Here is a 23,571-nt window from a genome sequence, read left to right as displayed (position 1 = left end):
AAGGTGGATGTGGACAAAAGAGAGAGGGTTGTTTCTTGTTTTCATAATTTAGGAGTCTCTAAACACACTAGGGACCCATATTAATGTTGAAAGGTTAATTTATTTTTACAAAAGGTGACCTTTGAGCAATACCTAAATGCCTGAGGACATGATAGGTTTGGAAAAAAGATCTCTGAAGGATATTTGAGGACATTGTTTCCTGATTGCATTTTAAAGTGTGCTTCAGTATAAGTATAAAAATACATTAGTTTTCTGAAATCAAAGTGTCTCCTGGTCTGTGAACCTGAAGCGCTTGAGTCCATTATTTAGAAATGTAGCCTTGAAAATCTTCTGCCTCTTAAAGACTGGCTCTCCCATCGACCCAACCATTCAACCATGAGAACAAGGGTTCTTGACTTAATGATACATGATGTGACTTTAAACCTATGTGTTGAATAACTACAAATAAAACTCCACTTTAAATGTGTAAATTAAAAGAAAAATAGTCCACTTTGCTGATGTGCCACAGAAAATGACATCTTGTTCATGGGCATTTCAGCTAAAGGCTTAAGATGGACATCTGCCTATAGCAGACTAAACACAAATCAGAGCTGTTTTATTACTCATTATGTTCAGCACCTGTTCCTATGTTGCTATGAGAACCCATACATCCAACAAATAAATCCATAAATATCAACATTGATAAATAATCATAATGATACTGGCTTCTGAATCAACAAGGTACACACAAGAATACTAAATTACGTGTACATAATGTGAGCAGTTACGGTATTATTAAATTAACATTACAACTATGTGCTTTGATAATAAACAACCAGTTTCTGTGAATTTTAGCTAACCAAACATACCAGAACCACTTTGAGATGTTCTTTTCCCTTCAAAGGTCGGTTTTGAATTATTTTTTTTTAAGATATTTTTTTTGGCATTTTTTATGCTTTATTGATAATGTAGAGACAGAGTTGAAATGGGGCAGAGAGGGGAGTGGCATGCAGAGAACAACCGCGGGCTGGAATCGAACCCGGATCCGCTGCTGGCCGAGGCCCATGGGGGGGACGCCCTACCAACTGAGCTAAGGGTGCCCCCTGAACATTTTAAAAAGTCTACCTTAATGATGAGCGATGTCTGTCTTTGAACTCATCAGAAGACTACACTATCTGATCTGATACGTGTGACACATTGTCCGTGGTGTTTACTTGAGTTGACAGGGACTTGCGGCTGTCAGTGCTCATTCTGGTGCCCTTCGCCTTTGTTTGGTTTTGGCCTTGGTTGTAGCAACAGCAGGAGAAGGCGGCTTTGAACTCCCCGCGGAACTTCCCTGCATAGGCAAAGAGAGAACCTTGAAATATGCTCAGAATCACTTGAAATCACACCCTTTTACATTCTCTTGCATGAAAACAGTTTTTCAATGTCACGATAATTTTGAACTATACTTTAATTAGTTAGGCTATTAGTCAGTCACACCAGATACTGACTCGTTTCCATTCAATTCACGTGCAACAGCCCAGAGACATTCCTGCAGTCATCATGCCAATTGTACGATCCATCAAAACTTGCTATATCTGTGTCACTGTGCTGCGTGATACATGATAGATACATGTGTGAACATTTGAGAAAAATAAGCCTAGAACAATTCTTAAATATTTGATTCGATTTAAACTTAAGAAAAATTAGAGCAAAAACAAAAGTGTTGTTCTTTAAATGAATATAACATGCTCAGCATTTCCTCAGATGAGGAATTTAAAGCATTGAGGTGCATTGTTGTTGTTGTCGCCATGTCCACTAGAGGGCAGTAAAGAACCCAAATAAATAAACTTGCCGACTGGTTCAAGGTTACAAACTTACCGCTGAGGAAATTGTAGATGATAGGATTTGCTGCACTGTTGGCATATATGAGCCAATGTGAGAAAGTGAACCATGCATACACTGTCTCTCTGTCGTTTGTGTTCTTGAAAGTTCCAAAGACTCTGCAGGTACAAGTGTGACATGGTATCAGTTCAAGATTATTTTCTTTTTGCACACTATACATTCTGATATTTTAAATCAGTATTGAGAAACGAGAGTCAATACAGTACTTTAAGCGTACCGCATTGTTCATTATTTAAACATGAAACTCCTGAGCGGTGAGCAATGAGCATCCAATGGAAAATAAATAGAGAATGTGAGCAGTGGTTTTTCAGAGTGGCTATTTCAGATGTCTCACTGATGAATGTCTTATGATCCTGGACAGCAGCAGAGCGTGAGAGTTATTTACCTCTTCATGACATTGAGGGTGCTGATTGGCAGGTAGCACAGGGCGAAAACAAAGAGCACCACCATCATCATTCGTGCTGTCTTGCGCCGGGCTCGGACCTGTTTGATCTCAGCAGTGACTGTACTGGTCCTGACCCTCACAGGCTCTCCCTGCCCTGCAGTGGGACCCGAGCATTGCATCGACCTCCACTTTCTCTGCATCACTGATGTGCTTCCAGGAATCTGTTGATCAAATGGGTGCATACATCATGATTCAAACTCACCGAGGGAAGATCAGTCGGCTGTTAAAACATGGCTTTGTGAGAGCTACACACCAGACCCAACAATACAGAGGAGCTGAAGGCCACTATCAAAGCAACCTGGGCTTCCATAACACTTCAGCAGTGCCACAGGCTGATAGCATCCATGCCACGCCGCATTTAGGCAATCATTTGTGCAAAAGGGGCCCAAACCACGTACTTAGTACATATGCATGATTATACTTTCTAGAGGGCCGACATTTCTGTATTTAAAATCCTTTTTTTATTGATTTTATGTAATATTCTAATTTTCTGAGATTTTGATTTTGGGGTTTTCATAAACTGTAAGCCATAATAATCACAATTATAACAAATAAAGGCTTGGAATATCTCACTTTTAATGTAATGAGTCTATATAATATATTAGTTTCACCATTTAGGTTGAATTACTGAAATAAATGAACTTTTGCACGATATTCTAATTTTTTGAGTTTCACCTGTATATACTGTAAACATAAAAGAGCTGTAATACACACCTGCTGACACCACAGTTTGTGACATATCTGTATGTACGCCAGGACCATGAGACATAACGGTGCAACGTATGTGACAATGAAGAAACACGTGTGATACACCTTGGGATAGACCTCATCTGTTGAAAGAAAAACATAATCAAAATCAAAACTTGATTGAAATCTGTCTCCATGATTTCCATTCACTTACACCCCCTAATTTATTGCTGCATGTCAATAATTTTTACACAGCACATTTGATGACTACATTCATGATGTAATGCTAAAATACTGAAGCTAAAGCTGTATGTCTCACCAGGTGATAATCCAGTAGGAGAAGCTGTTTGTGTATTGCAAGGTAGAGCTACTTACTTATTCCCCATTATTATAATACAGTCTTATTGAAATGTAATGATCAGGATGGTCTCACCAGGCTACTGTTTTTAAACAACTCTTTGAAGATGAAGAATTATGATTGTTTGGCAAATGTAACGCTATCTTACACATTTGGATGGAGCTGCTGGAGCATTGGTGTCAACGTAACCCTATCAAGTCAGACTCAATCAGATACAGTTTGTGCTGGTAGCTGATCATTTGCTTCACATCACATTTTGACTATAGGCGTCCTATTGAGTGTTCAGGAGTGGGGGATATTATTAGGCAGAAGTGATTGCAGTGACCAGAGTAAAAACATCTCTGTCAGCTGTGGCCATTTTCTAAATGTATGCAATTCACACTGCCTAGTGCTGATTCAACAATGTGATGAATAGATCTTCAATTATTCAGTGTGGATGCATGATTCAACAGATGGCTTTTCTGTAGAGAATTGCAGACGAAAATGTTATGCGTGTAGCATAATTTGGTCTTATGTGAAGTCACTCCAGAGAAATACAAGTGGGGTAGCATTATTCGAAAGAACATTTTTGAGAGCTGCTGAGAAAACGCAACCTCCTGTTCTTTCAGCTTAGAGGAGATGCAGTAAAAATGTCACTGTTTTACCTTCCCAGAAATGCATCTCTTATCTCAGGTCAGGTGAATTACATTATGAGGATATACGTAATATTTTTCTAAGGCAACGCAAGCGCAACCAGTGGAATCCAACGGTCACACTGCTGATTTACACACTGTTGTTATTTGCAGTAACCTTAGTTTAAACATTAATAAATACATTTTTTTTTGTTGAGTTCTTGCATGCAATTGTCAAATTCCCTGTGTCAGTTTGTGATACCAGTCAGCAACACAAATACCTTCATCCCTTTAAACAAAAATAATTGCAATGATGAAGAAACCAAGAATAGCCTAATATAATGACTAATCAAGTATGTTCGTCTGATTTTCAGCCATGTAGTGACATCACTGGCAGCTCATTAAACAATTAGTGGATCTAAGAAGCCTTTTCATTATCAGACTAAAATAACCATGAATACTAAGATGTTGATCTTTGCTCAGAACGCAAAAGCAGACCAAACTGAACACAAGAACAGCTGTCATTCCTCGCTCAACTCGTGGATGGATGAAATGGTGTGGTAAAAGGAAAATTTGGAGTTGAGATTACTTTTAAGGCCAAAAATATGTATGCTAAATGTATGCTTCCCAATACTAACAAGGACCACGGATGAGTGTGAAAAGTGCTGGTATTGTTTGCAATCTCAGACAAGCGCAGAGATGGTAGAATTCAAGCCGCAAACAATTGCCACAGGTGCCACTTTTTTTAAATTCTATATCTGTCAATACATAAAGCCCGAACAAATGTGAACAGATATATGTGTCAATAATAATAAATCAAAAATCTATGTCTGTCTCTCTCAGAGCCTGCGATGCAATGCCGAGTATGACACTGCTCGCGCCCCCTCCATCTTGCCCCCTCCAGATACTTTTTTAAAAGCTCAAAATCACAAAATGTCTCCAATCAATCATAGGTTTGTTTCTGATTAAATATGAAGCCTAGTTCAGACTGAAAGATTTTCCCATTTGTCAGAAGGTTTTTGTCCGTGAAGTTGGAACGTTGTGTGTAAACTGACACAATCAGCCTAGGTTGGCAGTGTGTGTGTGTGTGTGTGTGTGTGTCTGTGTGTGTGTGTGTGTGTTTCATGGACCTCTGACAAGTAAATGAGTAAGCAATCAATGTTTCAAAGGTATCAAATCTACAACCTGCCTCAATTACTTTACCCCAATAAATGGGAAGGAGTTACGAAGCTTCATCTCTTCAGGAATTGCTTCCCATGACGACTTTAATTGGATCTTGACTAGCTCATCTGAACTACAGTAAAGGAAATCTGTACCACTTCAGTGGTCCTTGTCTACCCTGCTCTCATAATTATACTATAATATCAAACACCAGGTAATGGCATCAGACATATATACATTGATTTCACACAATGACTAATGCTAAACGGTCTTATCCAAGTAAATGTAACAAAAGTTTGTGTTTTTAGTCCATTCAGTTCGTAATTTGTTCCTTAATTTAACTTTCAAAGGAAGTTTGGGAAAACTTACCTCCCCAGTGTTCATCACACACTGTGAATAGGCTGGTCTTGTTTGTTAGTTCAGGCAGCAGGCTGCTGCACTCCATCACAATAGCCTGAGGGATCATGATGATACACGACACAACCCAGATAACAACAATACTCTTGCGAGCCCTCTTGGCTGTGCTCTTGAACATCAATGGATGACAGATAGCATACCAACGGTCTAGGGAAATGCAACTCAGTGTAAGAACTGACACAGAAACTGAGACGGTCTGGAAAAAAAGATACAAAAGAAACACAATTTAGTTGTACATACAAAAGTCTTCTGTGAATGAATCATAATTTTGGTTGTTTAATGTCAGAAAACTGAAAAAAGATCCCATTGCTTCTTATTCAATTCCTGTTTCAAAATGGTGACACATTCACCTGAATGAAACAGTTGGTGGAGATTATGGACAATAATACAAATTATTGAAGAAATATTTCAAAGGCTCTAGTTTGCTTTAAATCTCTGCAAAATGACATGATTATAAAGCAAGTTGCTGATGGTTGTCAAGGGGGTACCAATGTATTCACAGCAGCACCACCAATTTCAGGTCAGAGATTGATTTTTCATGTCCAGCTTAAGGAGGCAAGTGGTATATTACATCAACTTTGTGGACTACTTTTGTTTATTTAAAGGTCTACAAAAGAGGGGAGCGAACATTGCCCTGTAAGCAGGAAAGGAAACATCTTCACATAAGTGTCCACTGGGGGGTCATATTGTGTACAGACTGTGTAGCCCACTGAGGCAAACCAGTCTATTTGTGATATTGGGCTATATAAATAAAGCTGATTTGAAAAATACAGACACACAATGACCAGTCGTCATGACAATTAAACAACCAGCTCTAGAAGAAGAAAGAGGAGTGGAAGGAGAACTTAGTCATAAATGGCTTTTCTGGCACACTGCAGAGAATCCATTAAATGTAACTTCAATACAAGCTAACTCAGCTGCTGCAAAAAGCATTGATTCAGGGCTTACAAAATATTTAGCCTGTGGTGCCATTCCCTTTTGTTACTGCATGCAGCATGAAAGATCTAGCTGACACAATTCCAGAGTGGGAATTTATTACGGAGAGATTGTTTCTTCTTCATAAAAGCAGTGTGACGTGTCCATTGCAAATCGTGTAGCAGCAGTTAGTTAAGTAACAAAGCACAAAACAGCGAAGCATTCAACAGCAAACAGGGTGTTTTGACTGACAAGCAGACCTTTTCATAAACCCTACTATATTCTACACACTAGGATATAGGAGGATTTGTTAAGTTTAGGATGTAGGACTTGCTCATATAGTATAGGGTTTAGATTAAGTTGCAGTACAATTAGAAAAATCGACAAGGCAAAGGAACTTCAACACAAGCTAAGCCAGCTGCATAGGCTACAGCATTAAGTCAGGGCTTACAATATATTCAGCTTGTGGTGCCATTCCCTTTCTTACTGCAATAACTAATTAACTGCAACCACAAACCAATGACTTCAACTTTACTCGTCTCATTGATCCATGATAGAGTTCCTCTCGATGATTCCTTTGCAGTATGTCAATGGGTATGTCAATGGGTTTGCAACAAGCTTTCTCTTTCTCTTGTGGGTGATTCTTCCCGCGGTCAAACAACATTGCAGCATGGAGGATCTAGCAAATTGTCACATGAAATGCAGACCCCCAATTCAGTATCAGGTGTGACGTGTTTTGTAAGCTAGAATTGACCTTTTGGTAAATCCTACTGTATTCACTGTGTATAGAATATAGTAGGATTTGTTAAGCTTAGGACGTAGGACTTGCTCATATAGCAACCCGGTATCACGCCGTTGCATATAGCGGGGGATTTAGGTGAAGTTGCAGTACAATTGGAAAAATAGAGAAGGCAAATGACTTGCCAGCAGGCATTAAATTACCCTAGGAGAACATCAAAGATGGGACGTGAAAAAAACATAAATAAATAAAGAGGGTCTTGGCTTGTATTCATAAAACTTTTACGGGCAACGTGGTTTAGATCTGGTGAAGGTATTTCATCTGCTGGTTGTAAAAGCAGTAGAAGTTGGTCTCTTACCTGCAAATAAGGCACAACTTTGCAAAGAGAGTTTCCAAAGAACCACGTCTCTGTGATGTCTACCACGAGACTCGCAGGCAGACAGATGATGGTGACCAACACATCAGCACAGGAGAGATTCACAATGAAATAGTTGGTCACGGTGCGCATGTGACGGTTTTTCCACACTGCAAAACAAACTGAAAATGATGGACAGTCAAAGATCTCCCAGTGACTCAATGAATGCAAATATTTATCACAGTAGTAGTGTGAAATGTGTCTTGAAGGCATGCAGTCAAGCATTGGGTTTAATAAGTATTTTTTCCGATCTTTGTGTTAGTGTATCATTACTGTCTAAAATTGTTCTATTAATTATGAACATAAGACAAACAGCCCTTTTGATCAAATGCATTTCCTTTAAGCAATCAATGGGCACACTTATCACTGATTATCATATTATGGTATCTATCTATGGTATTATTTAATATAATATAAAAGCAAAAAATAAAGTAAAGAGTTCATTTTGAATGTCTAAAAAAGAAAGGGAAAGGGAGCAAACTTAGAGGGTGCAATTATGATGTACACCAGGTTTAAAAGATACAAAATATCTTTAAAAAATGTCACTATAAATTCCTTATTAGACCAACAGAGGATGTCAAAATACATTAAACGTGTCTTGTTGCAATATATAATATATCATGACAACGTAATACACAAATCAATGCAAACAAAAAGCATCATTATGGTTCTAAAATAAAATAAAATTTAGAAAGTTGAGTCTTTTAAACCCTTTCAAGTAGGGTACAGTAGTAGGGTACAGAATCCCAAATAACTTGCCAGTTTATGTTTCTCTGGCAGGCTAAAAAAGTGTTGTTTATGCAGCTTCTTGACAAATTATTTAAAAAAACCTTTATCATTCACCTTTCACAGAAGTTAATAATAGCAATAACAATGGCTCTGTGCTATCAATTACCCCAAACCCAAACTGGCAAAATGCGAAATCAGCTAACCTTTATTTTAGTAATATCGTATTTCTAAAGTCACACGGACAGAGTTTGTGTGGTGAACCATTTAGGCTAGTTTGCGATCGGAATAAAACAGTGTGGGGCTGATGTCAATTGCTTGACTTAGTGGGTGGGTTGTGAAGTGGATAATCTTGCCGTAAAAACAAAAACTTTACTCAACATGTCGGTTCTTTGTATCAACAACTTGAGAAAGTTGGACTGAAATGTCTGAATCCTGAAGAACAGCTCCTGTGCGACCACTCTATGTTCATCATGATGGCAGCTAGTTATTGTCAATGGATTGAATCATCTTGCCTTAAGAGGAAGTGTTTTATAATGCCCTCGAACACCAATGGTGCATCAAGGGACACTCCAACCTCCACTTCATGCACATGTGCAAATCAAATATTCCCGGTGTGGAGGAAATATTGTATTTTTGGAACAAACATATTTTGTTTTCTGAAAAAAACCCACTTGATTTGACTAAATGCCTATTTTGCTAAATTTCAGGGACTCTGGATAAAACCAGGGATCTATGACAATTAAAAAATTTAAGCAAAAAAGAAATGAGGCCAAAGAAGCCTAGTAGTAAAATTTATTTTTCAATATATGTTTTCAAGCCATTGTATAAGCCAAGTTAATACAAAGCCTGCTCAGTCTGTCCTCAATGCCTCATGCATGTCTAACTCGAACACTCTCCAAAGTGAGCCAAACGTTTCATCATCCTCAGCTCCTTTTCCAACCCTCCCCCAGTACCTCCAGCACCTCCAATATATCCTCACCACCCTCACCTGAAAGCAGCCAGCCACCACCAGCTAAAACAAAGGAAGATCACTGGTTTACTTGGAAAAGGAATCTGAGAAAGAAGAACATCACCAACAAATAATGCAACAATCAGAGAAATATGTGGCGTGGTGTCCAGACCATCACAGACTACACACCCTTGCTACAAACCTGTGACAGCAACACCTCTCTACTGAACAATCTCAATAGCTTCTTTGCCAGGTTTGAAGCACACAGCAGCATGCCCCCACATTAAATCCAGCCTCCCCCCACCCTGGACCCTTACCAGTTTGCATACTGAGGTAACGCGGATGCAATATTTTCTGCTCTTCATCCAGCCCTCACCCATCGTGACACCAAAAACTCTCATGTCAGAATGCTATACATAGACTTCAGCCTTTAACACAATTCATCATCAAAGTCAAAAAGTCAGCTTTAATGTCAACACTTCACATGTACAAGACATGGGAATCGAGAAAATGTTACCCCCTACCCCGCAGTGAACATATAAAAAGTGCACAGGCACAAACAACAAATATACAAGACAACACTAAAAATAGACAAGATAGACAATGACATATAAAATATAGGATTTTTCTGTATGAATAAATAAGTAATTAATTGTGCAAAAAGGCAGTCAATACTGGCAGCAAAAAGTCATGTAGGATGTAATCAGTATAGTGCAGAAAGACAGTCATTTATAAATAGATAGATAGATAAATAAAAAGCAGCAATTTCAGTATGTATGGTGTGTGTACTAGTAATAGTGCTAGTATTAGTGAAAAGACAGTTAGTCCACAGGTTAGCAAGGCCGAAAGGAGGGGGGGGGGGGGATTCAGCTAACTGACAGCCCTGTTGATGTGGCTGAGGGGAGATAGGGGAGAGAATTTAGCTTTCTGACAGCCTGGTGGGTGAAGCTGTTTTTGAGTCTGGTGGTGCGGGCACGGAGGCTCCGATACCTTTTTCCAGAGGGCAGGAGGTTGAACAGACTGTGAGCGGGATGGCTGGCCTCGCTCACAATCCTGGTCGCTTTGTGGGTGAGGCGGGTGCTGTATGTGTGTTGCATGGAGGGGAGTGGGGCACCGATGATCTTTGCAGCTGTGTTTACCACACGCTGCAGTGCTTTCCTGCTGTATTCAGCGCAGCTCCCGCCCCACACGGTGATGTAGCTGAACAGGATGCTCTCAATGGTGCCTCGGTAGAATGTGCACATGATGGATGCAGGGGCTTGTGCTTGCTTCACTGTGTAACTGGCTGCTGGACATCCTCAGTGGGAGGCCTCAGTCAGTACGGGTCGTGGCAACACATCCAGAACCACCGTTCAAAGCACGGGGGCCCCCTAAGGTTGTGTGCTCATCCCCCTGCTCTTCCCGCCGCTAACCCATCCTTCAGCGGCAACCACATTGGGAAGTTTGCGGTCGACACAACCGCGGTGGGTATCATCTCCAACAACGATGAGACGCACTACAGGATGGAGGTCAGCCAACTGACCGCGTGGTGCAGAAATAACAACCTCTTCCTGAACGTCGACAAGACCAAAGAGGTTGTTGTCGATTTCCGGAGAATCCCCACTCCTAAACCCCCACTGACCATCGACAGTGCTGCTGTGGAGAGTGAGCAGCACCAAGTTCCTGGGGGTTCACATCAGTGAGGACCTCTCCTGGACAACCACCACATCACTGGTCAACAAGTCCCAGTGGCACCTCTACTTCCTCCGTAAGCTGAAGAGAGCAGGATCCCACCTCACCCGCAAAGCAAACAGCATTCTGGGTGACCCCAGCGACCCTTCGCACAGTCTCCTGCTATCTGGGAGAGGAGTAGATTCCAACTTAAAAAAAAACAATACCACCAAGACACTGTCAGTTTCTGTATTCTCTTTTCTTTCTTCTTCTCACACTGTGTTATTTACCTTATGCAACTATCAAGGATGAAACCTTAGTATTTCACTAAAGTAAAGTGTCCTATATATGCTCAGATTTGGATAAGCTCCAGTGTGATTTGCTGTCAACAGCAGGTAAAGTGGCTGAAAAGCACAAAGAATAGCATGGCTAAGATGATATTAAAGGCGCTGTGTTTGCTTACTCATCAAAAGTAGACAATTATTATGAAAACCTGTCAGCTCTGAGGTTGAACTAATCCCCACGATGAAATATGCCAGGAACCCATGCAAAATCCCCCTGAATTTGTTTGACAAAGAAGTATAAATCTTAGCTGGAAAACAAAATCAGAGAAAGCCTGTTGGACAACTTCTGCAGAGTTCATGGCCTAATTACTGAAGCAGCATTAACAGAACACACTGTCCTGTTAAAAATGTCTCTGTAGGAGAGGAGGCAATTAGGTGTGTTACTGCCTATATGTTGCTTTTACACTATTTACTTTTAGTATAAAATACAAGCTTGATGTTTTACGAGTGTACGTGTTGGGCCGAATGCAGAAACCTTGAATGATTAGCCTGGAAACATTGGAGTGATCAATAGTAGTGTCTGATTACTGCAATTACAACTGTCGTGCATGCCCATGTTATGTCCAGCCTATCTGTGCATTAGACTAAGCTGTATGGCAGGATGCTGTGAATTATCTGCTGCATGTGACTAACATTAATCCTAATCTTTTAACTAGTTTTCTTTTTCACTGACTCCTATGCATAGCAGTAACTTCATTCACAGTGAATAAAGGTATAGGCACAAGTAGGGGAGAACGGGGTAATCTGAGCCACTTTTTACATTTGCTCCCCTCTAAGGGAGCTAAAATGATTCATCACTCAAATTTACACATTTCCCATTAATTCAGGATGTTTCCTAGAAATGGGCATTAGCAGAATTTTTTCAAGACAAAGGGCAGTGAAAATTTGATTGTTTTAAAAAATGTGGCTCACTTTACCCCAGCTGTGGGGTAAACTGATCCACTTACCTTTTCCACTCTGAAACTACCATAACAACACATATTGTAACAGTAAGAATCCTGAAAGCTAGCCACACATTCCAGAACTAATGTCGGACTAGTAAAAGAATGATGGGGTTTGGTCAATTAAGCAAAGCAAATTTTCTAAACACTTGAAAGGAACTCTGAACAAAATCAAATATAACATATTATAATTCAAAAGGTTTTAATAAGATTCAAATGAAAGATAGAACCAGTTAGATTAGAACACAGTCTGGGGGTCAGAACACAGGACCCTTAGAGCCAGCTAGTGTCTGGGGGTCAAAGCATAGGAAAATCAGAACCAGCGAGAAGACCCAACTGGATTATAACATCAGCCTGTCATACTCTACAACTAAGCCTAATCTACATTCCGGCCCTGAAGGTTACAGGGAAAGATGAGAAGGTGCTCTTTCCGTGTGGTTGCCCCAGGTCGTCTTCCTGGTGTATTTCCTTGGCATGATGGCTTTTCAACAATGTGTATGACATTAAAATAAAACATATGTTATGTAATATTACATTGAAATATGTTTAAGAATAAACTTAACTTGTGCCTCATGGTGGGGGAAAGTGAGACAGTGGCTCACTTTCCCCCACAGCATTTGGCTCACTTTCCCCCACCACCACATTTTGAGAAAAAACTACCTCTCTTAGCATTTCAGGCTAATCTTCAGTTATCAGCATCACATGGTTTCATATGTTGGTAGTTCATCAACACGTATGATAGAAGTTTTTCTACGTGAATACATTTGCTTTGGCACAACAGTTGATTAAGTTGACAGCAATAAAATGTACTTTTACATGCAAAATACCTATTTTGGTGAAAAAAACATGCTTACCACAGCACCATGAGGTCCTCCATTTGTGGTCATGTGAGATATATGTTTTCAAGCCCCTCTCATTTCTCCATGGCCCTGAAAAAGAGGACCTCATGGTGCTTTGGTAAGCATGTTTTTTTCAGTTTACCCCACAGCTGAGGTAAAGTGAGCCACATGACAACTTTTTTTAAAACAATCATATGCTTATGCCCATTTCTAGGAAACATCCTGAATTAATGGGAAATGTGTACATTTGAGTGATATATAATTTTAGCTCCCTTAGAGGGGAGCAAATGTAAAAAGTGGCTCAGATTACCCCGTTCTCCCCTATATATAGCTATATATATTTTTTTTTTTAGGTGGAAGTCCAGACCCACTATCGGATGGACCTGTTCATTCGCTGTCCAAGAAAATGTCAAATAAAATTCAGACAATTAATTAATACTAAAGAATATACCATTACCATGCATTGCTTCTAGTTGTATTATTGGATGGGCAGGACAGCCTGCTTCCAAGTTACCCACCCGCTTATAGTGGTCACTGGTCAGCAGAGCCGGCCCGAGGCATAAGCGAAATGAGCGGTTGCTTAGGGTGCCGACTGCCAGGGGGGCCCCCCCAATTTTTTTTTTTATTTATTTATTTATTTTGTTGTGTGTGTTTGATATCAACATCATATTATGTAAATGTAAATTATCATACAATAAAAGGAATACAATGTTTTGGTAGATAGTTAATAGCTTAATAATTTAATCAGTTCATCTGGGAGGTAATCCGAGGTTAACTGATCACGTTCAAGTCCATGGCATGCACAGTGTGTATTGAGTTTATTTAAAAATATGTGAAAATGGGGCTGCCCTCAGTTGCCCATGCACTGTGTATAGTCTATAGCAGTGGTTTTCAAACTGTGGGGCTTATGGCAGGGGGCGCCAATTTTTTTTTTTTGAGTTTGTGTTTTTATATTAAGATCATGGCATAGCTGGACAAGAGTTCTTCTGCTTCGTTCCTCTTACTGCATTTACATGCATTCATTATATTACAGAGAAATAGGTCTTGTTAAAGAAAAAGACCGCCAAGCCCAACCCAGAGGACCCTGCACAATTTTTTTTATTTTAAATTAATATTTTTATGGAACATCCATGTTTCCTTCTTCAATAGCTTCTAATTCATCAGACCCAGTGTCTCCAAATTATTTGTTCACACAAAATTCCTCATATTTAGCCTCTTAATTTTCCTCTCAAAATGCACCAGATTCATGCATTTCACTTTAAAAAGGTGAAAAAAAATCTCCCGGGGGGCATACCCCCGGACCCCGCTAGGAGGGTCTGGTTCTCCACTGGCTACTATTTTCCTCCAGCAGGACATTGGAGGCACTAGCGAAAAAACACTGGATGTGTGAATGACATTTAACTAGTCAATAATTTGGGCAAGTCTGTCTGTCTATTTTTCTCACTCCGCTGCACACTCAGTCATTACTATCCATGCTTAAAGGAAGCAGGATTAAAACACTGGATTTAGATGTTAAAATGTATTAAAAAATGTGCTTAAAAATGCACAAAAATGTTTAGAATGTTTCAAAAATATGTTTAAATTTGTAAAATAATTAAAAGATCTTTCAAAACACAGGGATTTAGAAAAAAAAATGGGGGGGGGGGCTCCGCTGAAATTTGTTCTCTGAGGGGGGGCTCACTCTCTCACACTTTGAAAACCCCTGGTCTATAGCCTATTTCAGCCTCGTCTGTGGAAAAAAAGATAACTGGACAACAGAGTTTTTCTGCTTCGTTCCTCTCACTGCATTTCAATTAATTCATTATATTACAGAAAAATATGTCCCGTAAAAGAAAAAGAGCACCAAGCCCATCCCAGAGGACCCTGCATAATATTTTATTTAAAAATTATATTTCTATGGAAAATCCATGTGTCTTTCTTCAATAGCTTCTAATTCATCCGACCCAGTGTCTCCAAATTATTTGTTCACACAAAATTCCTCAGATTTAGACTCTTAATTTTCCTCTCAAAGTGCACAAGATTCATGCATTTCTCCCGGGGGGGCATACCCCGGACGCCCTTAGCAGGGTCGTGACCTCGGCTGGCTACTATTTTCACCCAGCTGGACATCGGAGCCAATAGTGGAAAGACTATATATCTATATAGTGTGTAGAGTATATAGCTCTGGACTACCACCATCCAGGTTGCCCAGTCCCAAAGCTTTCTCTTCAATCAGCTCAGGCTGCCTACAGTTAATACTGCGATTAAAAAAAAAATACATCATGTTATATATATATAATGTGCCGCTACTCTTTGACCGCTGACAGCCAGCTACGGAAATATTGAAGGAAGTTTACCTTCATGTTGAGGTGATAGCTGACTATTATCGTCTCTCTTGCATGACATAACCTACACTTGAATGAGGACCGGATCTTGACACTCAAAAAATGTATATAAATTTTAAACGTATTATGCAAACCGAAAATATTAAGTTTTTCTAACTTGGCATCTAATTGCGCTTTTCTACTATGGGTACGGACATACTCTTAATCCGCTTTTTGCTTTGTTATCCAATAGAGATTTAAATACCACTCGATGTAGCTGTTTGTCATAGCGACGCCACATGAAAGCAACGCCTCTTTCGCATTCCCCGTTCGTCGGCTACCAAAGAGAGGAACGTCTGCACCTCATTAGCAAATCACAACATGTCTTTTCGGTTTGCCATATTCTTGCTCCAGAGGGCACATCATCATCATGTAGGCCTATTGTATGGAGGGGCAACCTAGGGCACTCAATAATTTTTGTTCACGTGTGTAAAGGGCAGCCATTAAGGCACTTTTCACCACCATAGAGGGCACTTTAGCAACACTTTTTCAACCATGGAGACACCAGACGGTCAGAAAGGCACTAGAAGGGCACTAGAAGGGCACCAGAAGGGCAGAAGGGCACTAGAAGGACCAGACAGGCAGAAGGGCACCAGATGGGCAGAAGGGCACTAGAAGGACCAGACGGGCAGAAGGGCACCAGATGGGCAGAAGGGCACCAGAAGGACCAGACGGGCAGAAGGGCACCAGATGGGCAGAAGGGCACTAGAAGGACCAGACGGGCAGAAGGGCACTATCAGGGCACTAGAAGGACCAGACGGGCAGAAGGGGACTATAGGGGCACTCATTAAGGCACGTCATCGAATTTTATTGGTCTAGAGGGCACATCATCATCATTTATTGTATGAAGGGGCACCCTAGAGGGCACCCAATCATGTTTTTTTCGTGAAAAGGGCAGCAAATAAGGCATTCCCGTCTTCACCACTCTTGAGGGCAAGGTGAGTCCGCCACTGGTGGACCACCTTTGTTTGCGTACCACTTTACAGAGCCTAGGCTGTGTATTAACACCATATTTTTTTCAGCACATACACACAGTACGGACAGGTAGTGGTAGCTGACTTTGAGCGAAGGTTATTTTGACAACAAGCGTTGTCCAGAATTGCTGACTCCAGCTCTAAGAAATTGTTTTTATCCAAAAGCCATAGGTTCACTTAATGCTAATTGAATGTGCAGTGAACGTCTTTTATATGATATACAATCGGTTTTAAACAGATGAAATTGGTTTTCGCTTTTCTGATGTTTGTACTGATAAGATTGCATTCAATTCCGTTCCACGTACAATGATAATAACAGATTGCAGTATTCAATTTAGCTGGATGCTCAGTTTGAGTCCCACTGAATTTATATTGTAGAATTGCTGCTGCAAGTTCCTCTTAGTCTGAGTATGAGTCAGAGGTTTGACAACAGATAAGATTTTTTTTGAGAAAAACGAAAAAAACTACTGTTATTTACGATGATAATCTTTTCATTCAACAAGATTGTACCCCCCCCCCCCCCCCCCCACACACACACACACACACACCACCACGACTATAATGAAAACGTTAAAAAAGTCAGGTAATTTCTCATACAATCAGTATCTTCTAATAAATCCGCGGTTGTCCGAGATGCATTATGCTGCATTGAGACTCTATGTGTGAACTTTCCTCTTTTTTCTGTCAATTCTGCGATTCCATTTAATCTGGACTACTTCAGTTTTTTTTGTCACTGGGCTATGTTTTCTTCGCTCACGTCATATAGGCTAATCGTTAACATTCACACAAAAACAGTTGTTTAAAGTGTACCTCTTCTATATGCTTTTTGTAGGACATATTACGTTGAAATTTGAAAGGATTTATACCAAACATCCAACTTACCCAGCGAGTTCCCGATTAGTGAAACGAAGAAGACAATAATGTAAGCCACAATGAGAACCCATTCATATTGCTTTGGATGTAAGTACTCTTTCCAGATGTATCTCAGAAGTTCATCGTCATCATCCAAGGTGGGGTGAAGATCCGTGCTGTTCGCCACAGAAGATGAACACTCATCGCAATCCAAATTCCCAGTGATCCCAGACATCGTTGCAGGTGTTACAGCTGTGTCCCCGTTGTTCATCACGGGTATGTGCAGTAACCGCTGCTCTGCACCTCTGCACTGTATAGCGCGCTTCACGGACCTCGTCAGGATGACGCGCTCCACGCACGTCCAAATCAGGGTCATATGCCAACCATACAGCTGACCGTAAGAGCAATACGCTACTTTAGCAAGTGAAAAAAGAGGGAGGGATGGAGAGGTTGGATGGGGAAAGTAAAGGTGAAGCAAATCATTGTGAGCCCATTTAATCAACAGCCTGCTATTAATTTTCAGATATGTTGAATATGTGAAATATTCCCACATGGATTTGACCTCTTTATAATGCGGGGTGATACTTTCAGGGTTTTTACCGTTTTTACCTTTATTATACTATCTATGGGTTTTACATATCCCATATCATTGCAAAAGTTATATCCAAAGATTTTTAATCAAGATTCAAAATAAATTCAGTTTGACAGCTTATATATTATGCATTCAGCACAGAACTCTTTAGGAGCTATGCAAGCATAAATAACTCCAGGCAGGGACGACTTTCCACACAGTTAACTTCCCTGATAGAATTGCAATAGCTGATGACAGCACCTCTGAGCAAAATGTGATTCTATTTGTGAGCAAAGAGTTGTCAGATGATAAAAATTGGGAAAACCAGCAGTGAGACAAATCAGACAAAACTGCACAATTTGGATCTAATCACAATTTGAAAGGAAAAAGTTGTTAATCTGTTCATGATGTCCACACTGTGATAACAGAGCTTTGGTTCCCAACCTTTTTATATCTGACAAACCCCCACTGCCCCATTACAGTGGCCGACAAAGCCAAGGCAAATGCAAAAGAAAAAAAAATGCATCAACAGCAAACCTACTGAAAATACTAAAACGACGGGAGTCAAAAACACAATAACCCCTAAAAGCTATAATGCAACAGAAAAACCCTTCATGCTGTCAACACAATGGAAGTGTTCAAGGCTTGGATGAGGCACTACAACTACAACTTTTGTATTCCCTTAAATATAAAAAATGGAAAAAAAGGACAAACATAAACAAACTGAAAGAACAGCAATTTGATTGCAACATTATGAATTACCAAGGTAACAGTAACACAGTGCCTGACGTGCTCAGTATACGAAGGTGGTATACAACAGTATTGACAGAAACATCCGTACCAAATTGTTTTCAGGTCTACATATATATCTATCTGTATTATTCCGAGCACTGCTTGCCAACTGAGTACTATTGCATGTTCCTTGTGAAAATAGATACGCCTCTGCCAAATAATGCATCCTCAATCTGACTTTATTTCTGGAGCTATGTGAATTAAATGGCTTTACCAGCTTATATTTTTGGTTGTTAATTTTATACATTTGGCAGTGCTGAGAGGAAATGTATGGAGTTTGTACACGTTGTCCTCTGCCACTGATAAGCTCATCATGTGTGTATGACGCCTTATTCTGTCATGTTGAGCTTCCACATATGCATTATGATTAGTGTTTATTCCCCTTTTTTACTTGAAGAAATATAGACTGATTAGAATTGGAATTGGCAGGTTTATGAGAGGTAGGAGCCATTTCTTGGTGCATGGCTTCATTTACTTCATTTAAATGTTAGTCCAATGGACCAACTCCAACCCCCCTTGAGTTGTGGATCATCTTGAATTTAAGGTTGATCTGTGCTCTGCTCCTTAAGCAATATACTTCTGTTTTCCTACTGATTTACTGTTTCTGCCGAGTTTCATAAACTCCTCTATTCTACTTTTAATTAGTTCCATTTCATTAGTTTCCTCCATTATAGTTTCCTTCAGTGATTCCACCATGTTTGACAAAGCCTTTGTCAAACATGGTGGAAAGCCTCTTTGTCAAAACACTGGACTCTTTATCCTCAAAATAACTTTTCTTGAACCTGGATTGCAGTTCATCCTCAATCTTTTTATTACTTTCCTCTTGCATTTGTCTTGAACTTATCTAGTCAGCACTTCGGCTCAAAGGACCAAATTACACTTTTGTTAGATTCAGGAAGTTTGACTGTTTGCTCAAGGTTTTCTGCAGTGAAAAGATAATCCAGAATTTACAATACACACTAAATACTAAACAACAGATTTAGCAATACTAAGCGGAATTGATCGTCAATTATTAATTAACTAAAACAAATTACAACAAAATACAAAGGAAGGTAACTAATTACAGATAAGTAAAACAGTCTTACAAGCTAAGGAACAAAGGTAGGAAGGTTGGCTGGCGAGCCCAGTGGTCTGCAGTTCATGATTGAGTTCACTTTTATTCGGTTCTGTAGTGGTCAGCATTTAGACAGCATACGGGAATTCACAACAATGCCCTGAAATAAAATAATAGCAGATGCAACAGTCAGTTCTGCCGATTAATGCACAACACATGCTTATTGGCTCAGGGTAAGAGAGCAGAACCGAGATGAAAAATTATGGGCATGAGTCGACTGTTAACTAACTGCAACTTTATTGTTAGCGCAGCAACCTTCAGAACAACTACATGACTTTCCTTCCCCTACTGTATTCCCCAACTCCCATTCATATAGGTTCCTATAACGTTAAGCTTTCTATTGGTCAAAACACATCATCAATATGTGATATACTAATGTGCAATTATACCACATCTCCCCATTAGAGATAAAAACGTTAGACTGCCTCTGCCTCTCAGACCTTATAGGATTATTCTGCCTCTTTTGTTGAAAGGTCTGCCCTATCTAAATCCTGTGAAGAAGAAAAGTGTAAACTCGGGAACCAGAGTGATTCTTACAACAAAACATAATACTGTACTTCAAATTCCCTACTCACAAACAAGTGCTTGCAACTAAAAACCAATAAACAAGTATATAAGCAAACTTTTCCTTCCTTTGCTCAAGTTTTTTGTCATGGGAGCCTGCTCAGGACATTGCCTCTGACATTTGCTGTGTTGGAGAACCTCTGTCATGTGTGCGTGCATTTATAGGTGTCACGTGATGGCGGTTGTGTCTCACCACCCTCAGACGTAGATACCGCAAGTAGGACCTTGGAGTTGAGTGGTTCTGAAGCACAGTTCCTGATGTCTTTCTGTCCGTTAAACATACCCGTTGTCCAGGAGACAAGAACACATTGTTGCCAAGACACCACATTCAAGTACTTTGCTGCATGAGAAGAGCAGATCCCATCTTGTGTTTTTATTGATTTCTTGTGCTTGTCCTAATTTCAAACCCTGACGAGACTGTTGAGAGTTGTTGTTCGTCATGCCTGAAGTGAAACAAAATCTTCACTAATAATCGCTGTCATTCCCTTTATCTGGGCTTCCAAACCCCCTCGTATTTCAAAAGCTCACTTACAGAAGTCCACGGAGGAAGGGAGTTTAGGACTCCCTGTCTTCCGACATGACTACTGGGCCTGCAATGCAAGAGCATCGGTTTTCTGGAATCAATCTTCGGTTGGGGGAGGTGAGGTGTGCGGCCCTGGCCCTAGGTTGTCTGAACTTTGTAACACTACATCACTTCCGGGTACTTCCCTGTCAGCCTGTTACGGGGTGGTTAGCAGGCAGGCAGGGAGGACCCAGATGCAGACCGTTCAGAAAATGTTAATTTATTTAGCTCCGAAAAATAAGGAAAGCAAAAATGCAAAAAGGCACAAATACAGGGAAGGCAAGAGGGCCACAGAGAACTCACCAACACGCACAATGAAAAGACACGGAACAATGACACACAGGGAGTTAGATACACCACACAAGACAGGTAGACAACGAGGAACAGGTAGGACACATTAGGGGAGGGACCAGTAAAAAATAAGTCAAACCCAAACATGGTGGGTGGAGGGGAGCCAGGAGGAGGGAAACAAAATAAATGGCCTGGGGCAGAACACGGGGGTGACCGGCTGGTCAGGGAACTGGAGTGGGGCAGTGCACGGGGTGACAGGCGGGCGGCCAGAAAAAGGCCCCAGGGTGTAGAGGGCGGGTCCCCTTAAGAAAATGTGGAGTGGGCTCAGGAACTGGACAGTGTTCTTGTGGTTGCTTGAGCGCCTTCAGGAGCTGCTAGCTAGCATGCTGGGGCTGGTAGCTAGCATGCTGGGGCTGATAGCTAGAATGCTGGGGCTGGAGCTATGGGAAAAATGGCTGAGTAGGATACAAGTCTGTCAAGTCTTTCATCTGTGCATTGTCGCAGGGTTCTCAACTTTTGGAAATTGTTTAGAGTGAGACAGAAGCGGATTTCCCATGCGAGCGCGCGAAGCGCGCGAGCGACATTTTATTGTGTGTTTATTTATTAATTTAAAGCATAATAATGGTTTTTAACACAAGTTCAGTTCAATATAATTTCTTTGTTTTAGTTAAAATATAGCCTATTGTAGTAATTTTATGATGAAAGTATAACTGGATTAATACCAAATGCCAGACTAGTGAGATGGGTGTAGGCCTAGGGTAGTTCTTCGGGGTAGTTATTTCAGTAAAACTCTTAGTTCAGTTCAGCAAATATGGATACTGGATATTACTGATGCTCGCTGTTGTAGCTTCGAGTGGCAGATTTTGAGGCCTTCAGGATAGGGGTTTTCTGGCTCCCACTTGAAGCACTGTGGCTCCACACCAGCCATTTAGACCATCATAATGAAGGACAATGTTCCTTCTAGGGCTAGTCTGTTTCTGGTGCTGGTGAAGACCAACCATGGAGAAGACTCTTTTGGCATCCGCATTTGAATGTGGGAGCACTAAAACCAACTTAGCCCCTCAACTAGTAGGTGAAAAATCGAAAAGCAAGTGCAAAACAAAAGCATTATGGGCTTCATGAGGGGCCTCTAAGGCCCCCACACACATACAGGAATAAACTTTCTACATGTAAATTATATACTGTTCATAAAAAGTAGCTTTCCACCCTGTATCTGTTGCAATGGGCCCCTCCATCATATAACATGGGTCTGCAGACCAATCTTCTGAAATGTTTTTACAGTTGCAGAGTAAAGAGTGCTGCCTGTTTAAGAAAAATAATGTTCCTTCTGCAGCTCAAGATTTGATTTAAATCTAAATTTTCCAGATTGATTTTTCAGATTGATGCATTTTACTTTAAAACTGTACCAATTTTCTTCCAGGGGGGCATGCCCCTGGACCCCCCAACAAGGTACAGGATATCTCCCACAGTATCCCAAAATCCTGTGGGAAACACTGACTCCCTTAATATGTTTATGCCAGTAAACGTATGTATCTTTGCGGAAAAGTCAATGTAACTGACTGGATAGGGAGGGGGGCGGGGGGCTTTAAGAGTCTGGGCCTATTATCTCATAATCCGTCTATGAACCAACTAGTTTCCACAATCTTTTTTATTTTTGCGGGGAGCATGCACAAGCATTATTCATAGAAAAAAATAAAAAATAAATGTGGGGGGCCCCACACAGGGTCTTGAAACGGGCCCCGAGATCGTTAGGACCGCCCCTGCACGCTTGTCGTGTAGCCTGACGAAACGCTGCGCCTTCTCTCTGCCCGCTCGGCTCTCGCAGAATGCATTAGTGGGCGCAACAAACGCCACGGCCCGTGTGAAACGGCCTTAACTACTGAACGAAGGAAATCAAATTAGTTTTTCCCCCAAAAAACGAATGAGTTTTTCCCCAAAAAACGGGACAAATTGTGTCCCGGGAGAGATTTTTCTTTCCTCGGGACAGCTGGTGAAAAAAGAGAACAATTTCGGGAAAAACGGGACGGGTGGCAACCATAGATAGTAGGCTATAAATAAGTTGGCAACACTAGGTGATGGTGGTGAAGGCCAGGATTTATCGAAGCTATAGGCTATATAAAAAAAATTGTTTGGCAGAGTTATAATTTGCGTGAGAAATGCAAGGTGTGGCGTGGAGCGTGTGAATTGCCTGAAATGCGTGTGTCTCACTCTCATTGCGTGAGGGTTGAGAACCCTGTTGTCGTATATAACAGACAACTGGCTCCTGACTGTCTACTGGTGATATTGAGCTGCTCAGACTATTCCCTGACTCTTCCCACAACAAGCCCTCATTTTCGGTATGGTCATTGCAAAGCGGGTTATTTTAAGAGAATGGAAGTCAACTTCTCCTCCCTGCTTCAAAAAGTGGTGAAATGATAGGTTT

The 23,571-nt window shown here is 40.7% G+C and overlaps 1 protein-coding gene across 1 annotated transcript; it reads right to left on the bottom strand.

The window, feature by feature from the left end:
* Positions 1-1,145: 1,145 nt before the first annotated feature.
* hcrtr2 (hypocretin (orexin) receptor 2) lies at positions 1,146-17,490 on the bottom strand (the record flags this gene model as incomplete). Its single annotated transcript, XM_080037087.1, has 7 exons — positions 1,146-1,315; positions 1,843-1,964; positions 2,252-2,472; positions 3,026-3,141; positions 5,498-5,741; positions 7,558-7,736; positions 17,286-17,490. The coding sequence occupies 7 exons, from the start codon at positions 17,488-17,490 to the stop codon at positions 1,146-1,148; spliced, it is 1,257 nt and encodes a 418-aa protein (XP_079893213.1).
* Between the last annotated feature and the right edge of the window lie 6,081 nt (positions 17,491-23,571).

This window comes from Ammodytes marinus (assembly GCF_949987685.1).
Source record: "Ammodytes marinus genome assembly, chromosome: 11".
NCBI lineage: Eukaryota > Metazoa > Chordata > Actinopteri > Uranoscopiformes > Ammodytidae > Ammodytes > Ammodytes marinus.
Note: the sequence above shows the minus strand (reverse complement) of the source record. Positions and strands in the feature narration are given on the sequence as shown.